General features: G+C 41.2%; 1 protein-coding gene across 1 annotated transcript in view; it reads left to right on the forward strand.

Moving 5' to 3' along the window:
• The window catches only part of CFAP91 (cilia and flagella associated protein 91), a 51,534-nt gene extending 34,613 nt beyond the window's left edge, over positions 1–16,921 (forward strand). The window contains exons 11-17 of the mRNA XM_077479593.1: positions 322–438; positions 522–593; positions 4,717–4,863; positions 9,071–9,292; positions 14,510–14,658; positions 14,952–15,043; positions 16,538–16,921. Coding sequence (XP_077335719.1) covers positions 322–438; positions 522–593; positions 4,717–4,863; positions 9,071–9,292; positions 14,510–14,658; positions 14,952–15,043; positions 16,538–16,674 — 936 coding nt within the window. The 3' untranslated portion in view covers positions 16,675–16,921. The remainder of the gene's footprint in view (positions 1–321; positions 439–521; positions 594–4,716; positions 4,864–9,070; positions 9,293–14,509; positions 14,659–14,951; positions 15,044–16,537) is intronic.
• Positions 16,922–24,439: the final 7,518 nt, after the last annotated feature.

A 24,439-nucleotide genomic window follows, 5' to 3' on the forward strand; every position in this document is an offset into this window, starting at 1 on the left:
CATGTGATGACCCCTCCATGTAATGACCCCTCCATGTACTATCCATGTGATGACCCCTCCATGTGATGACCCCTCCATGTGATGACCTCTCCATGTGATGACCCCTCCATGTGATGATCTCTCCATGTACTTGTCCATGTGATGACCTATCCATGTGATGATCTCTCCATGTACTTGTCCATGTGATGACCTATCCATGTGATGATCTCTCCATGTACTTGTCCATGTGATGACCTATCCATGTAATGTCCATGTAATGACCTCTCCATGTGATGTTCATGTGATGACCCCTCTATGTAATGACCTTTTTGTGTCCCCCAGGCTTTGCTAAAAAATAAGGATCGCTCTCCGCAGCCTGAGAAGCCTCTCCGCTTCTTACAGAAGATTGAGAAGCCGGCTCCCCGACCCACCACCCCCAGAGTCCCGGAGCCGCCGGAGGTGAGCCTCTTCTAATGCCGGCCTTCCACAAATCCATTATTTATTCACCTTGTCATTGTGTTTTGTTCTTCTTCTCTTTCCAGGGTGAGGAGAAAAAGGAGCTGGCTGTCATCTTCTTGCAGAAATTGATCCGGGGTCGGGCGGTACAGAATATGGTATGGCGTCGTGCCTCGCTGAGCCTCCTTTAGGCCTACGCAGTTTCCTCGCCATTTCTTTCTCGCAGAGTCCAATGCGTTTAGGCCCCTTCCACACCATGCAGATGACGGCACGCAACAGGTTTCCGCGTGTCGTGTGTAAGGCAACCAGTTCATTTTAATGGGCTGCCCCGCATGCGAGAAATGAGGAAAAGAAGTCCCTGACACATAAACGCCTCATAGAATCATGCGTTTTGGCGCACGTTAGCAGATACGCGTGGGTGCCGTTAACTGATGTTGTCGTACGTTTGCCCACAGACAAATAATCAGTCTATAATTTTATTGGTCGGTTTATTTTACCAGTGAGAGACAGAATAACAAGAAAAATATCCAGAAAAACACATCTCAAAAAAGTTATAAATTGATTTGCATTTTAATGAGTGAAATAAATATTTGATCTCCTATCAATCAGCAAGATTTCTGCCTCCCAGGTGTCTTCTGTACTGGTAATGAGCTGAGATTAGGAACACTCCCTTTAAAAGAGAGTGCTCCTAATCTCAGCTCATTACCAGTACAGGAGAATCTCAGCTTGTTACCTGTATATAAAAGACACCTGTCCACAGAAGCAACCAATCAGATTCCAATCTCTCCACCATGGCCAAGACCAAAGAGCTGCCCAAGGATGTCGGGGAGAAGATTGTAGACCTACACAAGGCTGGAATGGGCTACAAGACCATCGCCAAGAAGCTTGGTGAGAGGGTGACAACAGTTGGTGCGATTATTCACAAATGGAAGAAACACAAAATAACGGTCAGTCTCCCTCGGTCTGGGGCTCCATGGAAGATCTCACCTCGTGGAGGTTCAGTGATGATGAGAACGGTGAGGAATCCGCCAAGAACTACACGGGAGAATCTTGTCAATGATCTCAGCTGGGACCATAGTCACCAAGATGACAATCGGTAACGCACTACACTGTGAAGGACTGAAATCCTGCAGCCACCCCAAGGTCCCCCTACTCAAGAAATCACATGTATAGGCCCGTCTGAATTTTGCTAATGAACATCTGAATGATTCAGAGGAGAACTGGGGGAAAGAGTTGTGGTCAGAGGAGACCAAAATCGAGTTCTTTGGCATCAACTCAACTCGCCGTGTTTGGAGGAGGAGGAGGAATGCTGCCTATGACCCCAAGAACACCATCCCCCACCGTTGTACATGGAGGGGGAAACATTATGCTTCGGGGGTGTTTTCTGCTAAGGGGACAGGACAACTTCACCGCATCAAAGGGACGATGGACGGGGCCATGTACCATCAAATCTTGGGTGAGAACCTCCTTCCCTCAGCCAGGGCATTGAAAATGGGGACATGGATGGGTATTCCAGCATGACAATGACCCAAAACACACAGCCAAGGCAACAAAGGAGTAGCTCAAGAAGAAGCACATTGAGTTCCTGGAGTGGCCTAGCCAGTCTCCAGACCTTAATCCCTTAGAAAGTATGTGGAGGGAGCTGAAGGTTCGAGTTACCAAACGTCAGCCTGGAAACCTTACTGACTTGGAGAGGATCTGCAAAGAGGACAAAATCCCTCCTGAGATGTGTTCAAACCTGGAGGCCAAACTACAAGAGACGTCTGACCTCTGTGATCGCCAACAAGGGCTTTGCCACCAAGTCATCATTTGTGAAGGGGTCAAATACTTATTTCACTCATTATAATATAAATTAATTTTATAACTTTTTTTAAATGTGTTTTTCTGGATATTTTTGTTGTTGTTCCGTCTCTTACTGGTAAAATAAACCGACCAATAAAATTATAGACTGATCATTTCTTTGTCAGTGGGCAAACCTACGAAATCAGCAGAAAATCAAATACTTTTTTTCGCTTGCTGTGTGTGTATATATGTATAGATATAATGTGTGTGTCTGTGTGTGTGTGTATATATATATATATATATATATATATATATATATTTATATTAATATATTTTTTTTATTATTAATAATTATTATATATATATATATATATATATATATATATATACATAAATAAAATATAATAATTATTAATAATAAAAAAAATATATATATATTTTTTTTTATTATTAATAATTATTATTAAAAAAAAAAATATATATATATATATATATATATATATATATATATATATATATATATATATATATATATATATATATATATATATATATTTTTTTTTTTTTTTAATAATAATTATTAATAATAAAAAAATATATATATATATTATTGTTTTATTATTAATAATTATTATATATATATATATATATATATATATATATATATATATATATATATATATATATAATAATTATTAATAATAAAAAAATAATATATATATTTTTTTATTATTAATAATTATTATGAAAAAAAAAAAAATATATATATATATATATATATATATATATATATATATATATATATATATATATATATATATATATATATATATATATATATATATATATATATATTTATATATATATATATATATATATATATAATATGACCAATGTAAGTATACGTATTCCATACCTGTGAAATCACTTTGGAAGTAGAGAATCCCGGTAGTAGTTGGTGCTACTACAGTAATCGTCCACTGTTACAGGTCCTGTACCTTGCGGTTTCCCTCTATACTGACCACAAGGGGTCGCTCACTCGGTACTGCCGCCATTCACAGAACACCTTGAACACCTTACCCCAGCGAGCGCTGTGGTAGCTGACATTTACTGTAGTAGAACGCACTAGTATAGTGATCACCGCGATCGTACGGGTCCTGAGCAGGAAATGCCGGCCTGAGTGTGAATTAAATAGAAAATAAAAGAATTGAATAAAATAGCATAGAAAATAAAAGGAATGGAAAAGAATGAAATAGAACAGAAAAGAATAGAAAAAACAATAAAATAGAAAAAAAAATCTTCCCAAATTCGAATTTCAAATAGAATAAATTTGAATAGAATATAAAGGAATAGGAAAAAATAGAACAGATTAGAAAATAGAATAAAATGGCATAAAAAAATAAAGGAATAGAATAGAAAATGAAATAATAGAAAATAATAGAATAGAAAAAAACAATAGAATAAAATAGAAAATAACCATCTTCCCAAATTCGAATTTCAAATAGAATAAATTTGAATAGAATATAAAGGAATAGGAAAAAATAGAACAGATTAGAAAATAGAATAAAATAGCATAAAAAAATAAAAGAATAGAATAGAAAATGAAATAATAGAAAAGAATAGAATAGAAAAAAACAATAGAATAAAATAGAAAATAACCATCTTCCCAAATCCGAATTTCAAATAGAATAAATTTGAATTAGAAAAATAATAGAGTAGAATAAAATAGAAAATATTAGAATAGAAAATGAATAGAATAAAATAGAATATAACCATCTTCCGAAATTTGAATTTCAAATAGAATGAATTGGAATAGACTAGAATAAAAAAAACAATAGAATGGAAAGAATATAACCATCTTCCGAAATTCGACTTTCAAATTTGAATAAAATAGAATTTAAAAAAAAAATGGACTATAAAATAATATAATAGAGCAAAATAAAAATAGAACAGTCTTTCAAATAGAATAGAAAAGAATAGATTGAAAACAATAGAATAGAAAAGAATAGAAAAAACAATAGAATAGAAATATAACCATCTTCCGAAATTCAAATAGAATAAATTTGAATAAAATAGAAAATAATAGAAAAAAAACTATAATAGAATAGAAAATAAAAGAATGGAGTAGAATGGAAATAATAGAACAGACTTCTGAAATTGGAATTTCGAATAGAATATATTGGAATTTAATAAAATTTGAATAGAATAGAAAAGAATAGAGTAGAAAAAAAACAATAGAATAGAATTAGAATAGAATAAATTTGAATGCTGATCCAAATTTTCCAGATTTGGTTAAATTTAATTCAATTGGACCAAATTTGGAAAATTAGAATCAAATTTGAACAAAAATAATCAAAACACATTTATTACAAAAATTATTTACACAACGAATCGAAGCGAAGCGGCTGGCTCTGCACACGTCTTGTGGTTATCTACATTAGTAAAGTTCCCTTCCCCCGCTCCTTCATCTCTCACCAACAACACTCCATTTCTTTCTAGATGTTTGAGGGGAAGGAGAAGCGCGTGGAGCTGATCCGGGAACTGCGCACCACGCACGCTCTGCAGGAGGAGGGCCAACTGCTGAAGAAGGAGGACAGACGGGAGACCCTGGCCCTGCAGCGTCAGCGGGACCTCGATGAGCACAAAGTAAGCCTCCTCTGAAATTTTGATCACCTTTTTATTTTTTAGTAATGGAGAACGGTAGACAAATTCCCCCCCCCCAAAAAAATACCCCGGATCCATCTCAATTGAAGCAGAACTCAAAAATAAGGTAAAAGTAAAACCCAATAAAATAGATGAAGTAACAAAACCAGCTTTTGGTGCAAAATTTACCTTCAGTCCAGAAGGTACTTTTTTTTTTTTTTTTTTCTCCTTATTTTGGTGGCCGGCATCATTCCAACTACTTCCCGTGAGCCCAGTTCTTCTAGGACCTGCCCCTGCCCTATGCCTCTGCTCTCTCCTCCTATCAGAATGCTTTTTTGTCAGCACATGGCCTAAATGGCTCATTGTACTGCCATAGAGTCGGGAGATCTTGTGAGAGCTCACCACCCGTGGCCCTGCCGCCTTCTGGGATGCTTGACGTGTATCCCAAAAAGCTGCAGGGCCCCTCATATCCAAATATCTCTTTATTTATAACAAATAATAATAATAAAAACTGCCAAAAAAAACACATAAGAGAGTGTTTACGCGTTTCATGCTAATGGTGTGAAACGCGTTAACCATATCTCCCTCTTCCCTGTGGTGATTTTTTTGCTGTTTTTTTTTTTTTTTTTTTTTTTTTTTACATTTTTTATATTATCTGTTATGAATAAAGAGATATTTGGAAGATCCCCGATGTGCAGCCCCCAGATTTCTTTGTGCTGAGAACCAAGAAGACTTGGCCAATTCCCATTGAAGAAAAGATGGCGGCTTGGGATGGGCAGTGGAGGAAAACAAAAGGACCAACGCAGGATATCCTGAGCTTCTGAGTGGGTTCGTCCTCAATTAGACATGTGCGATTCGTTTCATTCCGAATTAAAATTCTGACAAATTTCTCATAATTACAATAGTAACGAATGTCAACGAATCCGAAAAATAGCAAAACAAAATTTCAGACAGAATTCTAATAGTTTTCAAACTCAAATAATTAAAAAAAAAAAATTATGAAATAGAATAGAAAAGAATAGAAAAAACAATAAAATAGAATAAAATAGAAAAAAAAAATATAACCATCTTCTGAAATTCGAAATTCTTTTTTTTTTTTTTTTTTTTTTTAATTTTTATATTCTTTATTTTCGTGTTTCATAAAGTTTTACAAATATTTAGTTATGATCAGTATACCTTTTTTCAGACATAATTAACATTACATTTGTTGTAACATTTTCCTAACCCTCCCTCCCCCAAAAAAACAAAAAAACTAAAAAATAATGAGCGAGGCGGGGGGGGGGGGGGATGAAATTCGAATTTCAAATAGAATAAATGTGAATAGAATAGAATAAAAAAATAGAAAAGATAAAAATAAAAAGAATAGAAAAGAATAGAATAGAAAAACAAGCACAGAATAGAAAGAATATAACCTTCTTCTGAAGTTCAAATTTTGAATAGAATAAATTCAAATTTTAATAGAATAGAATAGAAAATAATAGAATTAGACGCGTGCGATTCGTTTCATAACGAAGTGAAATTCAGACAAATTTCTCATTACAGTAGTAACGAATTTAAACAAAATCCGAAATAACGAAACTAAATTTCAGACAGAATTCGAATCGTTGTCGAATGGAATTCGAATTTTCAAAGAGAATGAAATAGAATAGAATAAAAGAAGAATATAATAGAACATAACAATAGAATATTCTGAAATTCGAATTTCAAATAGAATAAATTTGAATAGAATAGAAATAACGAAACCAAAATTTCAGACAGAATTCAAATAGTTTTCAAAATCAAATAATTTCCAAAGAGAATGGAATAGAATAGAAAAGAATATAATATAATAGCATAAAATAGAATATGACCATCTTCTTAAATTCGAATTTCAAATAGAATACATGTGACTAAAATAGAATAGAAAAATAGAATAGAAAAACAAGCATAGAATAGAAAGAATATAACCTTCTTCCAAAAATTCAAATTTCGAATAGAATAAATTCAAACTTGAATAGAAAAAAATAAAATAGAATAGAAAATAATAGAAAGAATTAGACCTGTGCAATTCGTTTCATTACAAAGTGAAATTCAGACAAATTTCTCATTACAGTGGTAACTAATTTAAACAAATCCGAAATAACGAAACAAAATTTCAGACGGAATTCGAATAGTTTTCAAAATCAAATAATTTCTGAAGAGAATGAAATAGAATAGAAAATAATAGAATAAGAAAGGAATAGAATAAGATAGACTATAACCATCTTCTGAAATTCAAATTTCAAATAGAATAAATTTGAATAGAATAAAAAAATAGAATAGAAAAGAATATAATAGAAGAACAAGCATAGAATAGAAAGAATATAACCTTCTTCCTAAATTCAAATTTTGAATAGAATACATTTAAATTTGAATAGAATAAAATAGAATAGAAAATAATAGAATATAACCATTTCCCAAAATTTGAATAGAATAAATTCAAATACGAATAAAATAGAAAAAAAAAACAATAAAATAGAAAGAATATAATAGAAGAACAAGCATAAAATAGAATATAACCTTCTTCCCAAATTCAAATTTTGAATAGAATAAATTTAAATTTGAATAGAATAAAATAGAATAGAAAATAATAGAATATAACCATTTCCTAAAATTTGAATAGAATAAATTCAAATACGAATAAAATAGAAAAAAAACAATAGAATAGAAAGAATATAATAGAAGAACAAGCATAGAATAGAAAGAATATAACCTTCTTCCCAAATTCAAATTTTGAATAGAATAAATTCAAATTTGAATAGAATAAAATAGAATAGAAAATAATACAATATAACCATTTCCTAAAATTTGAATAGAATAAATTCAAATACGAATAAAATAGAAAAAAAAAACAATAGAATAGAAAGAATATAATAGAAGAACAAGCATAAAATAGAATATAACCTTCTTCCCAAATTCAAATTTTGAATAGAATAAATTTGAATAGAATAAAATAGAATAGAAAATAATACAATATAACCATTTCCTAAAATTTGAATAGAATAAATTCAAATACGAATAAAATAGAAAAAAAACAATAGAATAGAAAGAATATAATAGAAGAACAAGCATAGAATAGAAAGAATATAACCTTCTTCCCAAATTCAAATTTTGAATAGAATAAATTCAAATTTGAATAGAATAAAATAGAATAGAAAATAATACAATATAACCATTTCCTAAAATTTGAATAGAATAAATTCAAATACGAATAAAATAGGAAAAAAAAACAATAGAATAGAAAGAATATAATAGAAGAACAAGCATAAAATAGAATATAACCTTCTTCCCAAATTCAAATTTTGAATAGAATAAATTTGAATAGAATAAAATAGAATAGAAAATAATAGAATATAACCATTTCCTAAAATTTGAATAGAATAAATTCAAATACGAATAAAATAGAAGAAAAAAATAGAATAAAAAGAATATAACCATCTCCTAAAATTTCAATAGAATAAATTTAAATATGAATAAAATAGAAGAAAAAAATAGAATAAAAAGAATATAACCATCTCCTAAAATTTGAATAGAATACATTCAAATAGAATAGAAAAGACTATATTAGAATATTAAAGAATAGACTAGAAAAAAACAATAGAATATAAAGAATATAACCATCTTCCACAACTAAAATTTTGAATAGAATAAATTTGAAATAGAATAGAAAATAGAAAACTAGAAAAGAATACAACAGAATATAACAATATAACCATTTTCTGAAATTCTAATTTGAAATAGAATACATTTGAATTTGCATGGAATAAAAAAGAATATAATATAATATGAAAGAATAGAAGAGAAAATAAAAGGATAGAATTGAAAAAAAAAACAATCGAATAGAATGGAATAGAAAGAAAATATAACCATCTTCCAAAATTCTAATTTTGAATGGAATAAATTTGAATTCGATTGGATTCAAATTTGCCGAGTTTGGATGAATTGGGTTTGACCGAATGCAGAAAATTTGAATAGTTTTGAATTAGAATAAACTAAACTAATTCTGAAAATAAATTAAACAAATTTATGTAAATAGCGAATCGAACGGAAACACATTTTTTTCATTCTGCACATGTCTATCCTCAGTAAATGAGGTCGTGAGGCTTTGTTTTGACAGACAAGGAGGAAGGTCCCCTTTAAACCCGTCGCCCTGAGCGATCGTTGGGTATTGATTGGTGTGTCCTCTCCACAGGCGGCGGTGCAGGAAGAGCACATGTCCCGGATGGAGGGGGAGGTCCTCTCGGAGATGTTCGACTTCCTCTCCAAAGAGCTCGTCCGCCTGCAAGAAGAACGCAGGATCCACGCCTTCGCCATGCTCGCTGAACGCCACCGACGCATCCGAGAGGCGGAAGAAAGTGGGAGGAGACAGGTGGAGGAGCGGCGGAGGCGGGAGGAGGACGAGATCTTCCGACAGGTACACGCGGGGGGGGGGGGGGGCGGGGTCAAGTTTTATCAGAGATTGGATACAAAGTAATAAAAACAGAAGATTGGAGGTTCTGATCCTTCTAGAAGAAAATAACGTGTCCGGAGCCGCGTCCGGAGCCGCGTCCGGAGCCGCGTCCGGAACCGGGCTTTACTAGACTCAGCTGCGGGAACTGAAGGCAAATGTGTTCAGTTTAAATATTTTAAGGGATTGTGATTAAAGTTGCTTCCACATGCCCCCCCCCCAGTAAATCCCCCCCCTTCCCCTGCATGCACCCCCAGACATGTTTCCTGGGGCTTCACACTCCCATCTGCAGACTTAGAACCGGCATTGTGGGAAGCCACTGGGAGGGAGACCAGCAACAGTCCATTCGCTGATCTTCCCCGCCCAATGAGAACCCGGAAGCATCCTACATCACATCCCTTCCGGGTTCAGCTGTCACTTCCCTCAGCCACCGCAGCCGGAACTAATGTATAAATAATTGTATTAATTTCTGCTCTCTCTCCTTCCTCCATTGAGCTCACAAATGTAAGCACCGCACTGTTTATGTCATGTGACCACTGTGATTGGTCACCGCAGTGATCACATGGTACAGAGCCCACGTGAGCGGCTCTGTACACTGTGCCTGAGAACAGTGTCAGGAACCGGCAGCAGAGATGGCCAGATCTGCATGGCTACGCTCAGGTAACGGAGATCAGACGGTGTGCTTTAACCACTTGCAGACCGGAACCATTTTGCTGGTCAAAGACCAGACCACTTTTTGCGATTCGGCACTGCGTCGCTTTAACTGACAATTGCGCGGTCGTGCGACGTGGCTCCCAAACAAAATTGACGTCCTTTTTTTCCCCACAAATAGAGCTTTCTTTTGGTGGTATTTGATCACCCCTGCGGTTTTTATTTTTTGCGCTATAAACAAAAATAGAGCGACAATTTTGAAAAAAACGCATTATTTTTTACTTTTTGTCCTAATAAATATCCCCCAAAAATATATAAAAAAACATTTTTTTCCCTCAGTTTAGGCCGATACGTATTCTTCTACATATTTTTGGTAAAAAAAATCGCAATAAGCAATTATTGATTGGTTTGCGCAAAAGTTATAGCGTTTACAAAATAGGGAATAGTTTTAATGGCATTTTTATTAATAATTTTTTTTTTTTTTTTTTTATTTTTTACTAGTAATGGCGGCGATCAGCGATTTTTATTGTGACTGCGACATTGTGGGGGACACATCGGACATTTTTGACACATTTTTGGGACCATTGTCATTTATACAGTAATCAGTGCTATATAAATGCAGTGATTCCTGTGTAAATGACACTGGCAGTGAAAGGGTTAACCAGTGGGTGGCAGTGTAGGGGTTAAGTGTTCCTAGGGGTGTGTTACTAACTGTGGGGGGGTTGGGCTTTCATTTAGTGTACACTGATCTCTGCTCCAATCACATGGAGCAGAGATCAGCGTCACTAGTTGCTAGGCAGAATGGAGAAATGTTGTTTACAACGGCATTTCCTCCATTCGGCCGCTCCGTGAGACGATGGCGGGGATGCCCGCAGCGATCGAGTCCGCGGGTCCCGCGACCGGACTCACGGGGGTCCCGACCAGCGCGGGAGCGCGCCGGCGGCGGCGCGCTCCCGATGGCAGAGCGGCATGGAATATTGGACCTACCTGTACGCCAATATGCCTGCCCGTGCCATTCTGTCGACGTACATCGTCGTGCGCTGGTCGGGAAGTGGTTAAGTGAGATTTATTTACAGTGAAACAAAATCCATCCAAACACCAGAGATCCGAAAACCCAAACAACAGAATACCCAACTAATCAACACAAACAGAAAGCCTAAGGCCCCTTTCACACTGCTGCGACTTTAAAAAAAAAAATTTACTGCAATTTTGCGGCTTAGATTTTGGCACGACTTTGCCGCGATTTCAGGGAATGCCTGTGTAAACTCTACGGACCTCAACTCGCATCAAAGTAGCACAGGGACTACTTTGAAGTCGGTGCGACTTTAAGTCGCAACAGTTGTGACTGGTGCTCATTGGAAATCATGGGGGGGGGTACGACTTCTCATGCCACTTTGCAGCCCCAAGTTGCACAAGTGTGAAAGGGGCCTAACAACTTCCTTTATACAAAATATTAAAAAAAAAATGGGGAACACAAAAAAGCAGGGGAAAACCAAGGGGAACCAAAGCTGAGGTCAGGAACAAGGGAGAGCAGGTACAAGGCAGCAGAGCAGGATACAGGGCAGGAGCAAAATCGTGATCGACGGCAATCAAAATCTAGCAGCAGCAAAACACTGGAGCAAGAGGCAGGGCTGGGACAAAGGGGTGGGCAGGGGGGGCGGTTGCCCCCCTCCACGGCACCCAGGGCAACCGCCCCTGGTCCCAGCCCTGCCTCTTGCTCCAGTGTTTTGCTGCTGCTAGATTTTGATTGCCTTTGATCACGATTTTGCTCCTGCCCTGTATCCTGCTCTGCTGCCTTGTACCTGCTCTCCCTTATTCCTGACCCCAAGTTTCTGTTTCTTGTGCATTGTGCTAGAATGGGGGGGTGGGGGGTATTTGTACTAGGAGAGTGGATTTCTGTTAGGAAGATCGATTTTGGAGGTAGTAGTGTGGGGGGGGGGGGGGTTATGCTCAGAGGAGAAATTTCAGTGCTAGGAGGGGGGAGTTGGGGAGGGAGAGGATTTGAGCTGGGAGGGGTGAATTGTACTGAAAGAGGGAGAATTATTTTAGGGGGAGAAGTTTGGCTTGCAAAGGGGGTAAGTGCTCACATTTGTTTAGGGAGGAGGGAGATGATTTTTACTGACACATAAAGCTCATACATTGGGGGGTTGATTGCACTTGGCTACTACATTGGGGGGGGGGGGGGGGGTTGATTGCATTTGGCTACTACATTGGGGGGGCTGGTTGCACTTGGCTACTACATGAGGGGGGGGGGGGTTGATTGCACTTGGCTACTTCACCTTGGGTGCTAGATGACCTTGCCCCGGCACTGGCAAGAGGCACCAGTAAAGGAGGGCCTAAATACCCTCCCAGCAGCCAGCATCAGGTGGAAACTGATTGCTGGGAGACACCGGAACTACAACCTTCCACTATAGGAAGCACGGTGCCACCAGCAGGTGATCCAGGTCCTGACACAGACTTTTAGGGGTGCACCTACCACCTGAGGGGTATAAGAGTGAAGCATTTCCATAGCATTGCCTTCTAGCACATTATACTCCTTGCAGTGTTTAAGGAGCCTCCAGTGTCCCAGTCCTGGAGATTTTCACTCTCCCCCCCCCCCCCCCCCCACCTGGGACCGTGGACTGTACGCTCCTGCGTCTAGCACCTGTATACTCAACCAATGCTCAGCCAGAAAACTCCAGTCCAACCTCAGTCCTCACAGACGCAACTTATCAGTTAACCACCATTCATCACGCACAGGAAGTCGGCCCTCTTTTGCAGCTATAACATGGTGCCCCATGGCAGAAGACATGGGCTCACCCAAGGGGAGAAGACCAAGTGGCTGTTGGTCTTCACCAAAGCTCCTCATGGTGGAGATGGTCCAGAAACCCTAGTGGCCCTTTTTTTGTTTGCTGCAGACTGGCACCAGGTCATGGCCCTTAGGATCGCTCCAACTGAGGAGGTGGCTGGAACAGAAAGGATAAGGTGCAAGGACTGGTCACAGGGCTGCAGACAAGAGTGGTCAGGTCAGAAAGAGGTCTCGACCAGCAGCAGGAGATTAGTCAAGTCAAGGCTGTTGTCTTGGTGGTCTGCAAGTGAGAGAACAGTCAGGTTGAGGCAGGGCGAGAGAGTAGTCAGGGTCAGGCAGGGCGAGAGAGTAGTCAGGGTCAGGCAGGGCGAGAGAGTCGTCAGGGTCAGGCAGGGCGAGAGAGTCGTCAGGGTCAGGCAGGGCGAGAGAGTCGTCAGGGTCAGGCAGGGCGAGAGAGTCGTCAGGGTCAGGCAGGGCGAGAGAGTAGTCAGGGTCAGGCAGGGCGAGAGAGTAGTCAGGGTCAGGCAGGAGTCAAGACAGGGCAAGAGAGCAGTCGGGGTCAGGCGGGGGTTGAGGCAGGTGAGAGAGTACTCGGGGACAAGCAGGGTTCAAGGCAAGTGAGAAAGTAGTCGGGTCAGGCAGGGGTCAAGGCAGGTTAGAGAGTGGTCAGGGTTAGACAGGGGTCAAGGCAGGTGAGAAAGTAGTCGGGTCAGGTAGGGGTCGAGGCAGGGCGAGAGTAGTCATGGTCAGGCAGGGGTCGAGGCGGGGCGAGAGAGCAGTCAGGGTCGGGCAGGGGTCAAGACAGGTGAGAAAGTGGTCAGGCAGGGTTCGAGGCAGGTGAGAAAGTTGTTGAATCAGGCAGGGGTCAAGGCAAGGCGAGAAAGTAGTCACGGTCAGGCAGGGGTTGAGGCTGGTGAAAGAGTAGTCAGGGTCAGGCAGGGTGAGAAAGTAGTCAGGGTCAGGCAGGGATCAAGGCAGGTGAGAGAGTAGTCAGGGACAAGCAGGGGTCAAGGCAGGTGAGAAAGTAGTCGGGTCAGGCAGGGGTCAAGGCAGGGCGAGAGAGTAGTCAGGGGTCGAGACAGGGGAAAGAGTAGTTAGGGTCAGGCACGATTCGAGGCAGGTCAGAGAGTAGTCTGGGTCAGGCAGGGGTCCAGGCAAGTCAGAAAGTAGTCAGGTCAGGCAGGGGTCAAGGCAGACGAGAGAGTAGTCAGGGACAAGCAGGGGTCAAGGCAGGTGAGAAAGTAGTCTGGTCAGGCAGGGGTCAAGGCAGGGCAAGAGAGTAGTCAGGGGTCGAGGCAGGTGAGAGAGTAGTCAGGGTCAGGCAGGGGGCGAGGCAGGTGAGAAAGTAGTCGGGGTCAGGCAGGGCAAGAGAGTAGTCAGGGTCAGGCAGGGGTCGAGGCAGGTGAGAGAGTAGTCAGGGTCAGGCAAGGGTCGAGGCAGGGCAAGAGAGTAGTCAGGGTCAGGCAGGGGTCGAGGCAGGTGAGAAAGTAGTCGGGGTCAGGCAGGGCAAGAGAGTAGTCAGGGTCAGGCAAGGGTCGAGGCAGGGCAAGAGAGTAGTCAGGGTCAGGCAGGGCTCGAGGCAGGTGAGAGAGTAGTCAGGGTCAGGCAGGGGTCGAGGCAGGTGAGAGAGTAGTCAGGATCACCTGATCTATGTGGGACGTCATCGCTGTTTAATAACGGATCTGGTTGTTGAGTTGAGCGGTCTGTGATTCCCATAATGCATTGCTGTGGTTGTGTGCCGGCAGGTAGTGAACATTCACCAGAGTACGGTGGACTCGTACCTGGAGGACGTCATCCTCAGCGCCACCCGGGACACGGCGGAGGAGCAGGCCCGGGAGGAGATCCAACGCCGAGCCCAGGAGATCAACGAGATCGCTTACCAAATGGAGAGCAGGTGAGAGCACCACCCATCCCCCGGGGGGGGGGGGGGGACACAACTTACCTCAACCATTCCCCCTCAGTCTCCTCTCCTGGACTGAAACGGCTTCCTCTGATTTCACCGCACACTGTGAGCTTCTCACCATGTGCATTAGAAGCAACAGCAAGTCCGATAGAGCCCCGCCCCAGTTCCTGGCTGGAGGACGTCCAGCATCATCTAGCTCTATGGGTGGCTCATACCTGCCCTCTGCAGGTCACTATAGTGTCTGCAGTAATTATTGGAGTAACATTTGTCCATCCTTTCCACAGCCGGAGCCGGTTGCAGTCGGAGGAGATCGTGGCGGAGTTGGTCTACAGCTTCCTCATCCCGGAAATCCAGAAGAGCGCCGTCCGGGGGAGAGGTAAGTGCGCCCGGTGCAGAGCGATCAGACTGTTCATTGTAACAAGGTCATCAAATCTTCATGATTTACCCCCTTAGTATCAATCCCCCCTCACTCAGGACAAATTGACTGCCCCACCCCCACCCTGAAATCTCCCCTCCCAGCACAAATCTCTGCACCCATCCCCCAGCACAAACACAACCCCCCCCCCCCCCCCAAAAAAAAAATCACCCCTTCTAGCACAAATCTTTTACCCCTCAAATTTACCCTCTGAGAACACATTCTCTCCCCCTCCACTCCAAATTCCCTCCCCCAATTCCCACTCCAGGCAGTAATACTCTAACCCCCCCAAAAAAGTCCCTCAATCAACTTTACACCATATCACATATTCTAGCACAAATCCCCCCTCCCAGCACAAATCCTCCCGCGATTCCCCCTCCAGGCACTAATACTCCAACCCCCCTCCAATGTATGACATTCTGTGTCAGCTAAAAAATAAAACACAAATCTGCATGCTTACCCCCTAAAGCATAAATCGCCCCCCCCCCCTCCCAGGACAACACTGCAACCCCCCCCCCCCACCAGCACAAATCCCACACCCTCATCCCTAATGCCGCCCCCCCCCCCCCAAAAAAAATCACACCTCCTAGCACAAACCTTCTTCCCCCTCACATACACCCCCCCCCCACACTCTAAATCCTCCCTCCCAATCCCCCCCTCCAAGCACTAATACCCCAACCCACCCCCCCAACAAAAACCAACCTTACTCGCACAAGGGGCACACACACACACATTTCACCTCTTCTAGCACAAACCTTCCAAATCCCCCCCTTCTAGTACAAATCCTCTTCTCCCATCCCCCATTCAACACATATCCCCCCTAAATCACCATTCCAAGCACTTTTACTAAAATGTCCCCTCCTAGAACAATTCTTACCCCCTGCCGCCCCCTCCAGATTCCCCCTTTCAACACAAATACACCCCCTCCCCCCATCTCCTCATAGCGCCCCACATGCTGCCACAGTGTCCAGAGCAGCCGCTCCTCCTGCCCCCAAAATTCCCCCTTTCAACACAAATACACCCCCCCCCCGATTCTCCTCATAGTGCCCCACATGCTGCCACAGTGTCCAGAGCAGCCGCCCCTCCTGCCCCCAAAATTCCCCCTTTCAACACAAATACACCCCCCCCCCCCGATTCTCCTCATAGTGCCCCACATGCTGCCACAGTGTCCAGAGCAGCTGCCCCTCCTGCCCACACCTTGTTCCGGCCCTGATTTTAGCTTTGTGGCAAGTTGATAAGTTGCAGCAGGGGCTGATCTGTGTCAGACATTTGTGAACACAGCCACCGAGATTTATATGACTGTGTCACCTCTGAGCCGACATCTCAGTCCAGGAAGTAGATGGTGACCCTGGATGATACCTGAACAAAGGTGGTGCCGTCCTTCTGGAGAGAAAAGCATTGTGGGGGGAGGAGTGCTGTGATCTCTTATTGACTTTCCTCTCCGTTGTCATGCAGTGAGGAGCTCCCAGCGGAGACATATTGCGGCCGCCCATCGGATCATTCATGGAAATACCGAGACCTTACTGAGCGCGGAGGAGAACCAATCACAGCTGACTACAGAGGCGGCGAGAGAAGAGGAGGATCCGCAGTGACGTAACACCGCCGCGCTCCGCCTCCGATCACCCGAGGAAGAGAGAACACAATCCAGAGATTCCAACCAAATACAACTCCGACCGTAACAGCCAATCAGAGGCTAGAAGACTTCCAAACTGGACTCACAAAAATAATTATGTGGGATTTGATTGGTTGCTATGGAGCTCAGGAAGTTTTACAGAAGAGGCCCAGAGTTTGTTCTTGTATGGAATTCAAATAAACTCCGCCCAGAACTGGGATTATAAATTGTATTTATTATTTCCCCATTGTGGGAGGGGCAGAGACACAAACTACTGGGGGAAATCTCCCCATTGTGGGAGGGGCAGAGACACAAACTACTGGGGCAAATCTCCTCATTGTGGGAGGGGCAGAGACACAAACTACTGCAGGAAATCTCACCATTGTGGGAGGGGCAGAGACACAAACTACTGCAGGAAATCTCACCATTGTGGGAGGGGCAGAGACACAAACTACTGCAGGAAATCTCACCATTGTGGGAGGGGCAGAGGCACAAACTACTGGGGGGGAATCTTATCATTGTGGGAGGGGCAGAGACACAAACTACTGGGGGAAATCTCACCATTGTGGGAGGGGCAGAGACACAAACTACTGCAGGAAATCTTATCATTGTGGGAGGGGCAGAGACACAAACTACTGGGGGAAATCTCATCATTGTGGGAGGGGCAGAGACACAAACTACTGCAGGAAATCTCACCATTGTGGGAGGGGCAGAGACACAAACTACTGGGGGAAATCTCATCATTGTGGGAGGGGCAGAGACACAAACTACTGCAGGAAATCTCATCATTGTGGGAGGGGCAGAGACACAAACTACTGCAGGAAATCTCACCATTGTGGGAGGGGCAGAGACACAAACTACTGGGGGAAATCTCATCATTGTGGGAGGGGCAGAGACACAAACTACTGGGGGAAATCTCATCATTGTGGGAGGGGCAGAGACACAAACTACTGCAGGAAATCTCATCATTGTGGGAGGGGCAGAGACACAAACTACTGGGGCAAATCTCCTCATTGTAGGAGGGGCAGAGACACAAACTACTGCAGGAAATCTCACCATTGTGGGAGGGGCAGAGGCACAAACTACTGGGGGGGAATCTTATCATTGTGGGAGGGGCAGAGACACAAATTACTGGGGGAAATCTCACCATTGTGGGAGGGGCAGAGACACAAACTACTGCAGGAAATCTCACCATTGTGGGAGGGGCAGAGACACAAACTACTGGGGGAAATCTCATCATTGTGGGAGGGGCAGAGACACAAACTACTGCAGGAAATCTCACCATTGTGGGAGGGGCAGAGACACAAACTACTGCAGGAAATCTCATCATTGTGGGAGGGGCAGAGACACAAACTACTGGGGGAAATCTCATCATTGTGGGAGGGGCAGAGACACAAACTACTGCAGGAAATCTCATCATTGTGGGAGGGGCAGAGACACAAACTACTGGGGCAAATCTCCTCATTGTAGGAGGGGCAGAGACACAAACTACTGCAGGAAATCTCACCATTGTGGGAGGGGCAGAGGCACAAACTACTGGGGGGGAATCTTATCATTGTGGGAGGGGCAGAGACACAAATTACTGGGGGAAATCTCACCATTGTGGGAGGGGCAGAGACACAAACTACTGCAGGAAATCTCCCCATTGTGGGAGGGGCAGAGACACAAACTACTGCAGGAAATCTCACCATTGTGGGAGGGGCAGAGACACAAACTACTGGGGGAAATCTCATCATTGTGGGAGGGGCAGAGACACAAACTACTGGGGGAAATCTCATCATTGTGGGAGGGGCAGAGACACAAACTACTGCAGGAAATCTCACCATTGTGGGAGGGGCAGAGACACAAACTACTGGGGGAAATCTCATCATTGTGGGAGGGGCAGAGACACAAACTACTGCAGGAAATCTCACCATTGTGGGAGGGGCAGAGACACAAACTACTGGGGGAAATCTCATCATTGTGGGAGGGGCAGAGACACAAACTACTGCAGGAAATCTCACCATTGTGGGAGGGGCAGAGACACAAACTACTGCAGGAAATCTCATCATTGTGGGAGGGGCAGAGACACAAACTACTGGGGGAAATCTCATCATTGTGGGAGGGGCAGAGACACAAACTACTGGGGGAAATCTCATCATTGTGGGAGGGGCAGAGACACAAACTACTGCAGGAAATCTCATCATTGTGGGAGGGGCAGAGACACAAACTACTGCAGGGAATCTCACCATTGTGGGAGGAGCAGAGACACAAACTACTGCAGGAAATCTCACCATTGTGGGAGGGGCAGAGACACAAACTACTGGGGGAAATCTCACCATTGTGGGAGGGGCAGAGACACAAACTACTGGGGGAAATCTCATCATTGTGGGAGGGGCAGAGACACAAACTACTGCAGGAAATCTCATCATTGTGGGAGGGGCAGAGACACAAACTACTGCAGGGAATCTCCCCATTGTGGGAGGAGCAGAGACACAAACTGTATCTAGATTAGGGGCCGGGTGTGGATGTACAGAGGGTGGGTATAGGGCTACAGAGGGTGGTAGTACTTCTGATATAAGACTGTACAGAGCTGTATTCCTGCTGCTGAAATTTAGAGGGTAGTACTCCCAGTGTAGGGTGGTACATCTGGTGCCAAAGGCAGTTGTTATCTTTGGACTCCTATCCCCGGTTAGTAGTTACAGCTGCTCACCCATTACACGGAGGAGAAGGGGGGTTATGACACACACAGTATACTGATAACCCCCTCCCCCGCTCTCTCTCTGTCATTACTCTCCATTAATTCCCAATGTTTCCACTTCACTCCAATGACTTCCATCATCTCTAACAGTCAGTAATGATCATCCACCATTATGGAGAGGAGATCCCGGCATCCTGTGATTGTGAGCTGCCATCAGCGTATAATATCTACAACTATATATATATACTGTATATTTTCTCTCATATTTTTGTATATATTTTGAATAGACTCTTTGATACTCCTTGTGCCCAGTAGGGGGGTGGCTGCAAGGCTTATGTATCACCTACCCCCCCCCCCCCCCACCTGTAGAACTCCAAAACTGGATTTTAGCACAAAACTGTGAAGAACGGGAACACCAACAATAGTTATAACAAAAATGGGACTACTGCTAATAAAAATCATCACAGCAATACTACTGCTACTACCACCTTTTACTACTACAGTACTACCAATAATAATAAAATGAATAACAACAATGACAATATTACTACTAATATTAATAAAATAAAAAAATCATAACGGCAATACTACTGCTAACAATAATAATAACAACAACAATCATACTAGTACTACTAATAATAAGAACAACATTACTATTACTAAAATTATTAATAATAATAGCATTAATGCTTCTAATCATAATAGCAACACTACTACTACTACTACTAATAATAATAACAACAACACTTCTACTACTGATAATAATAGTAACAACAATGCTACAACTAAAAAAAAAAAAAATAACAACAACACTTCTACTACTAAAAATAACAATACTAATAGCAACAATATTACTACTACTAATAATAACACTGCTAATAATAACAGCAAAACTTCTACTAATAATAATGATAAATTACAACAATACTACTAACTAATAATAATGATAAATTACAACAATACTACTACTTATAATAATAATAGCACTACTACTACTACTACTAATAATAATAATAGCAATACTACTACTAACCACAATACTTTATCTACTACCAATAACAACAACACTACTACTAATAATACTACTAGTACTAATTATATTAATAATAGCAACAATACTACTAATAATAATAACACTTCTACTAATAATAATAGTACTACTAACAATATTACTAATACTGTAATAATAACAGCAACAATACTACTAACTAATAATAATGATAAATTACAACAATATTACTACTACTACTAATAATAATAGCAATACTACTACTACTACTAATAATAATAATAATAGCAATACTACTACTAATAATAGCAATACTACTACTACTACCAACAATAATAATAGCAACAATACTACTACTACTACTACTAACCACAATACTTTATCTAAGACCAATAACAACAACACTACTACTAATAATACTACTACTACTAGTACTAATTTATATTAATAATAGCAACAATACTACTAATAATAATAACAACACTTCTACTAATAATAATAGTACTACTAACAATATTACTAATAATAATAACAGCAATACTTCTACTACTACTACTACTAATAATAATAACATCAACAATACTACTAACTAATAATAATGATAAATTACAACAATACTACTACTACTAATAATAATAGCAATACTACTACTAATAATAATAATAGCAATACTACTACCAATAATAATAATAGCAACAATACTACTACTACTACTACTAACCACAATACTTTATCTAAGACCAATAACAACAACACTACTACTAATAATACTACTACTACTAATACTAATTATATTAATAATAGCAACAATACTACTAATAATAATAACAACACTTCCACTAATAATAATAGTACTACTAACAATATTACTAATAATAATAACAGCAATACTTCTACTACTACTAATAATAATAATAATAATAATAGCAATTCTACTACTACTAATAATAGCAATACTACTACTACTAATAATAATAGCAATACTACTACTACTACCAATAATAATAATAGCAACAATACTACTACTACTACTAACCACAATACTTTATCTACTACCAATAACAACAACACTACTACTAATAATACTACTACTACTAGTACTAATTATATTAATAATAGCAACAATACTACTAATAATAATAACAACACTTCAACTAATAATAATAGTACTACTAACAATATTACTAATAATAATAATGCTTTTACTACTACTAATAATAAACAGCAATACTACTACTAACAACAACAACACTTCTACTACTAATAACAATAATTAATAATAGCAACGATATTACTACTAATAATAATAATAATAACACTGCTAATAACAACAACTAATAACTACTTCTACTAATAATAATAATAATAACAGCAACAATACTACTAACTAATAATAATAATAAATGACAACAATACTGCTACTACCACTAAGAATAAGAATAAGAGCAACAATACTACTAATAACAATACTTTATCTACTACTAATAACAACACTTCTACTAATAATAATAACAACAATACTACTAACAATATTACTGCTAATATTATTAAACAATACTACTACTAACAGTAACAACACTTCTACTACTAATAACAATAGTAATAACAGCAACAATATTACTACTAATAATAACACTGCTAATAATAACAACAATACTTCTACTACTACTACTAATAACAACAGCAACAATACTACTACTAATAATAATAGCAATACTATTACTACCACTTCTAATAATAATAATAACAAGAGCAACAATACTACTAATAACAAGAACACTACTAATGATAATAAGAATACTACTAGTATTAATAATGATAATAACAATTCTAGTATTGCTGCGACTAGTAATAATAATATTTTATTATTTTCATGTACAGTATATGTAAATGTGTAATAGTTTTCTTTCTGCTGAATTGTCACTTTTTCTGTGGATTTTTTCCTCCACATTTCCATGCATTCTCCTGCACAGCATTTCACACTGGAGGATGTTCACTTCCAGCATCATCTAGCCCTTTCCTCCCCAAGCTGGCTGTCTCTGGACCGCCACTGTCATCTTCTAGATTCCAGATCATTCCATCATGGGGGCCCGGCATGACATGGGGGCCCGGTGTCTTATCATATAAGGTCCTCCATCCAAAAGTGTCCGCTGCGTACTGCGCATGCGCAGTACACAGCACACACAGATTCCGAAAATTGCCGAGGATGAACGGCGCCTGCGCTGTGAGTCCAGGTTCTATCCCCCACCATCCAAGTGGACATAGAGTAGGAATAAAAAAGAGCCGAGCCCGAAGTGCGACGAGCGAAGCTCGCCCGCGAGGGGCCCTCTAATATTCACAACCCTATGTCCGCTGGGATGGTGGGGCTACTACCACCTCCACTCACGGCGCAGGCGCCGTTCAGCTTCGGAGATTTTCCGAAGCTTCGTCTGCTCCGTACTGCGCATGTGCAGTACAGCGCGGACACTATATGATGGCCGGACACTATATGGCACAACACCGGCATGACATGTGGGCGTTACCTAATGTGACCTGCCACTCCTCCAGACTAACATCCACCCATCCAGTTGTTTTGATATTTGCATAACTCCTCCCACTACTTACATCAGGGGCTGAGAGCTCTTGAGAGGAGTACTGAGGCCGGGGGATGGGACGTTTTCAGGAATCTATATATGTACAGCCCCCTGCTGGCCCCTCCCACCAGCCATGATCTTCCTGCACTGCATAGAGAAGCGCAGAGACCCGGTGATGACATCACGGGGTCTAAAATAAATACATAATGAAAACAGAATTTATTAAAAGATTTTCAGTATCATGATGATGGGGGCAGGAAGGGGGTGGGTGGGGGGGGGTTGATCGGGGAAATCGTTCTATAGGCAGATTAAACGTCACGTGTGATTGGACTCTGAAGCAAAGAGATAGAAAACAATCCGTCTGACGCAGATATAAGAGGTTCCTGGCCGAGTCATGCGATGGAATGCTGGGATGTATTTTTGAACACGAAGTCGCACGGCGGTCTGATTGCGAGGAATTTGTGGTGAGATAAGAGCCGCCCACGGCGCAGCTCCCAGGCGCCCATTATAGAGGGATGTGGGGGCTGGGTATGGCGGAGATACAGAACGCCGCTCTGAACTATTCCCGGAATAGACCTTTAATCTGCACTGCGTGTTATAAACGTATCTGAGGACGAACGATCGCAGGCTGCGAGGATCGCTCCAAAGAATGTCTGTTCTTCCCGACTCCTTCCTCTAACCCCCTCCCCCCTCCTCTGATGTATACCTACCTCCATCACAAGTCTACAGACATACTACAGGAGATGATCAGAGACTGCAGACATAGTACAGGAGATGATCAGAGACTGCAGACATAGTACAGGACATGGTCAGAGACTGCAGACATAGTACAGGAGATGATCAGAGACTGCAGACATAATACAGGAGATGGTCAGAGACTGCAGACATAGTACAGGAGATGATCAGAGACTGCAGACATAGTACAGGAGATGGACAGAGACTGCAGACATAATACAGGAGATGGTCAGAGACTGCAGACATAGTACAGGAGATGATCAGAGACTGCAGACATAGTACAGGAGATGATCAGAGACTGCAGACATAGTATAGGAGATGATCAGAGACTGCAGACATAGTACAGGAGATGATCAGAGACTGCAGACATAGTACAAGAGATGATCAGAGACTGCAGACATAGTACAGGAGATGGTCAGAGACTGCAGACATAGTACAGGAGATGATCAGAGACTGCAGACATAGTACAGGAGATGATCAGAGACTGCAGACATAATACAGGAGATGATCAGAGACTGCAGACATAGTACAGGAGATGATCAGAGACTGCAGACATAGTACAGGAGATGATCAGAGACTGCAGACACAGTACAGGAGATGATCAGAGACTGCAGACATAGTACAGGAGATGATCAGAGACTGCAGACATAGTACAAGAGATGATCAGAGACTGCAGACATACTACAGGAGGTGATCAGAGACTGCAGACATAGTACAGGAGATGGACAGAGACTGCAGACATAGTACA

The sequence above is a fragment of the Lithobates pipiens genome, unplaced genomic scaffold, assembly GCF_037356315.1.
Source record: "Lithobates pipiens isolate NorthernLeopardFrog02 unplaced genomic scaffold, aLitPip1_a1.2 Scaffold_16, whole genome shotgun sequence".
NCBI lineage: Eukaryota > Metazoa > Chordata > Amphibia > Anura > Ranidae > Lithobates > Lithobates pipiens.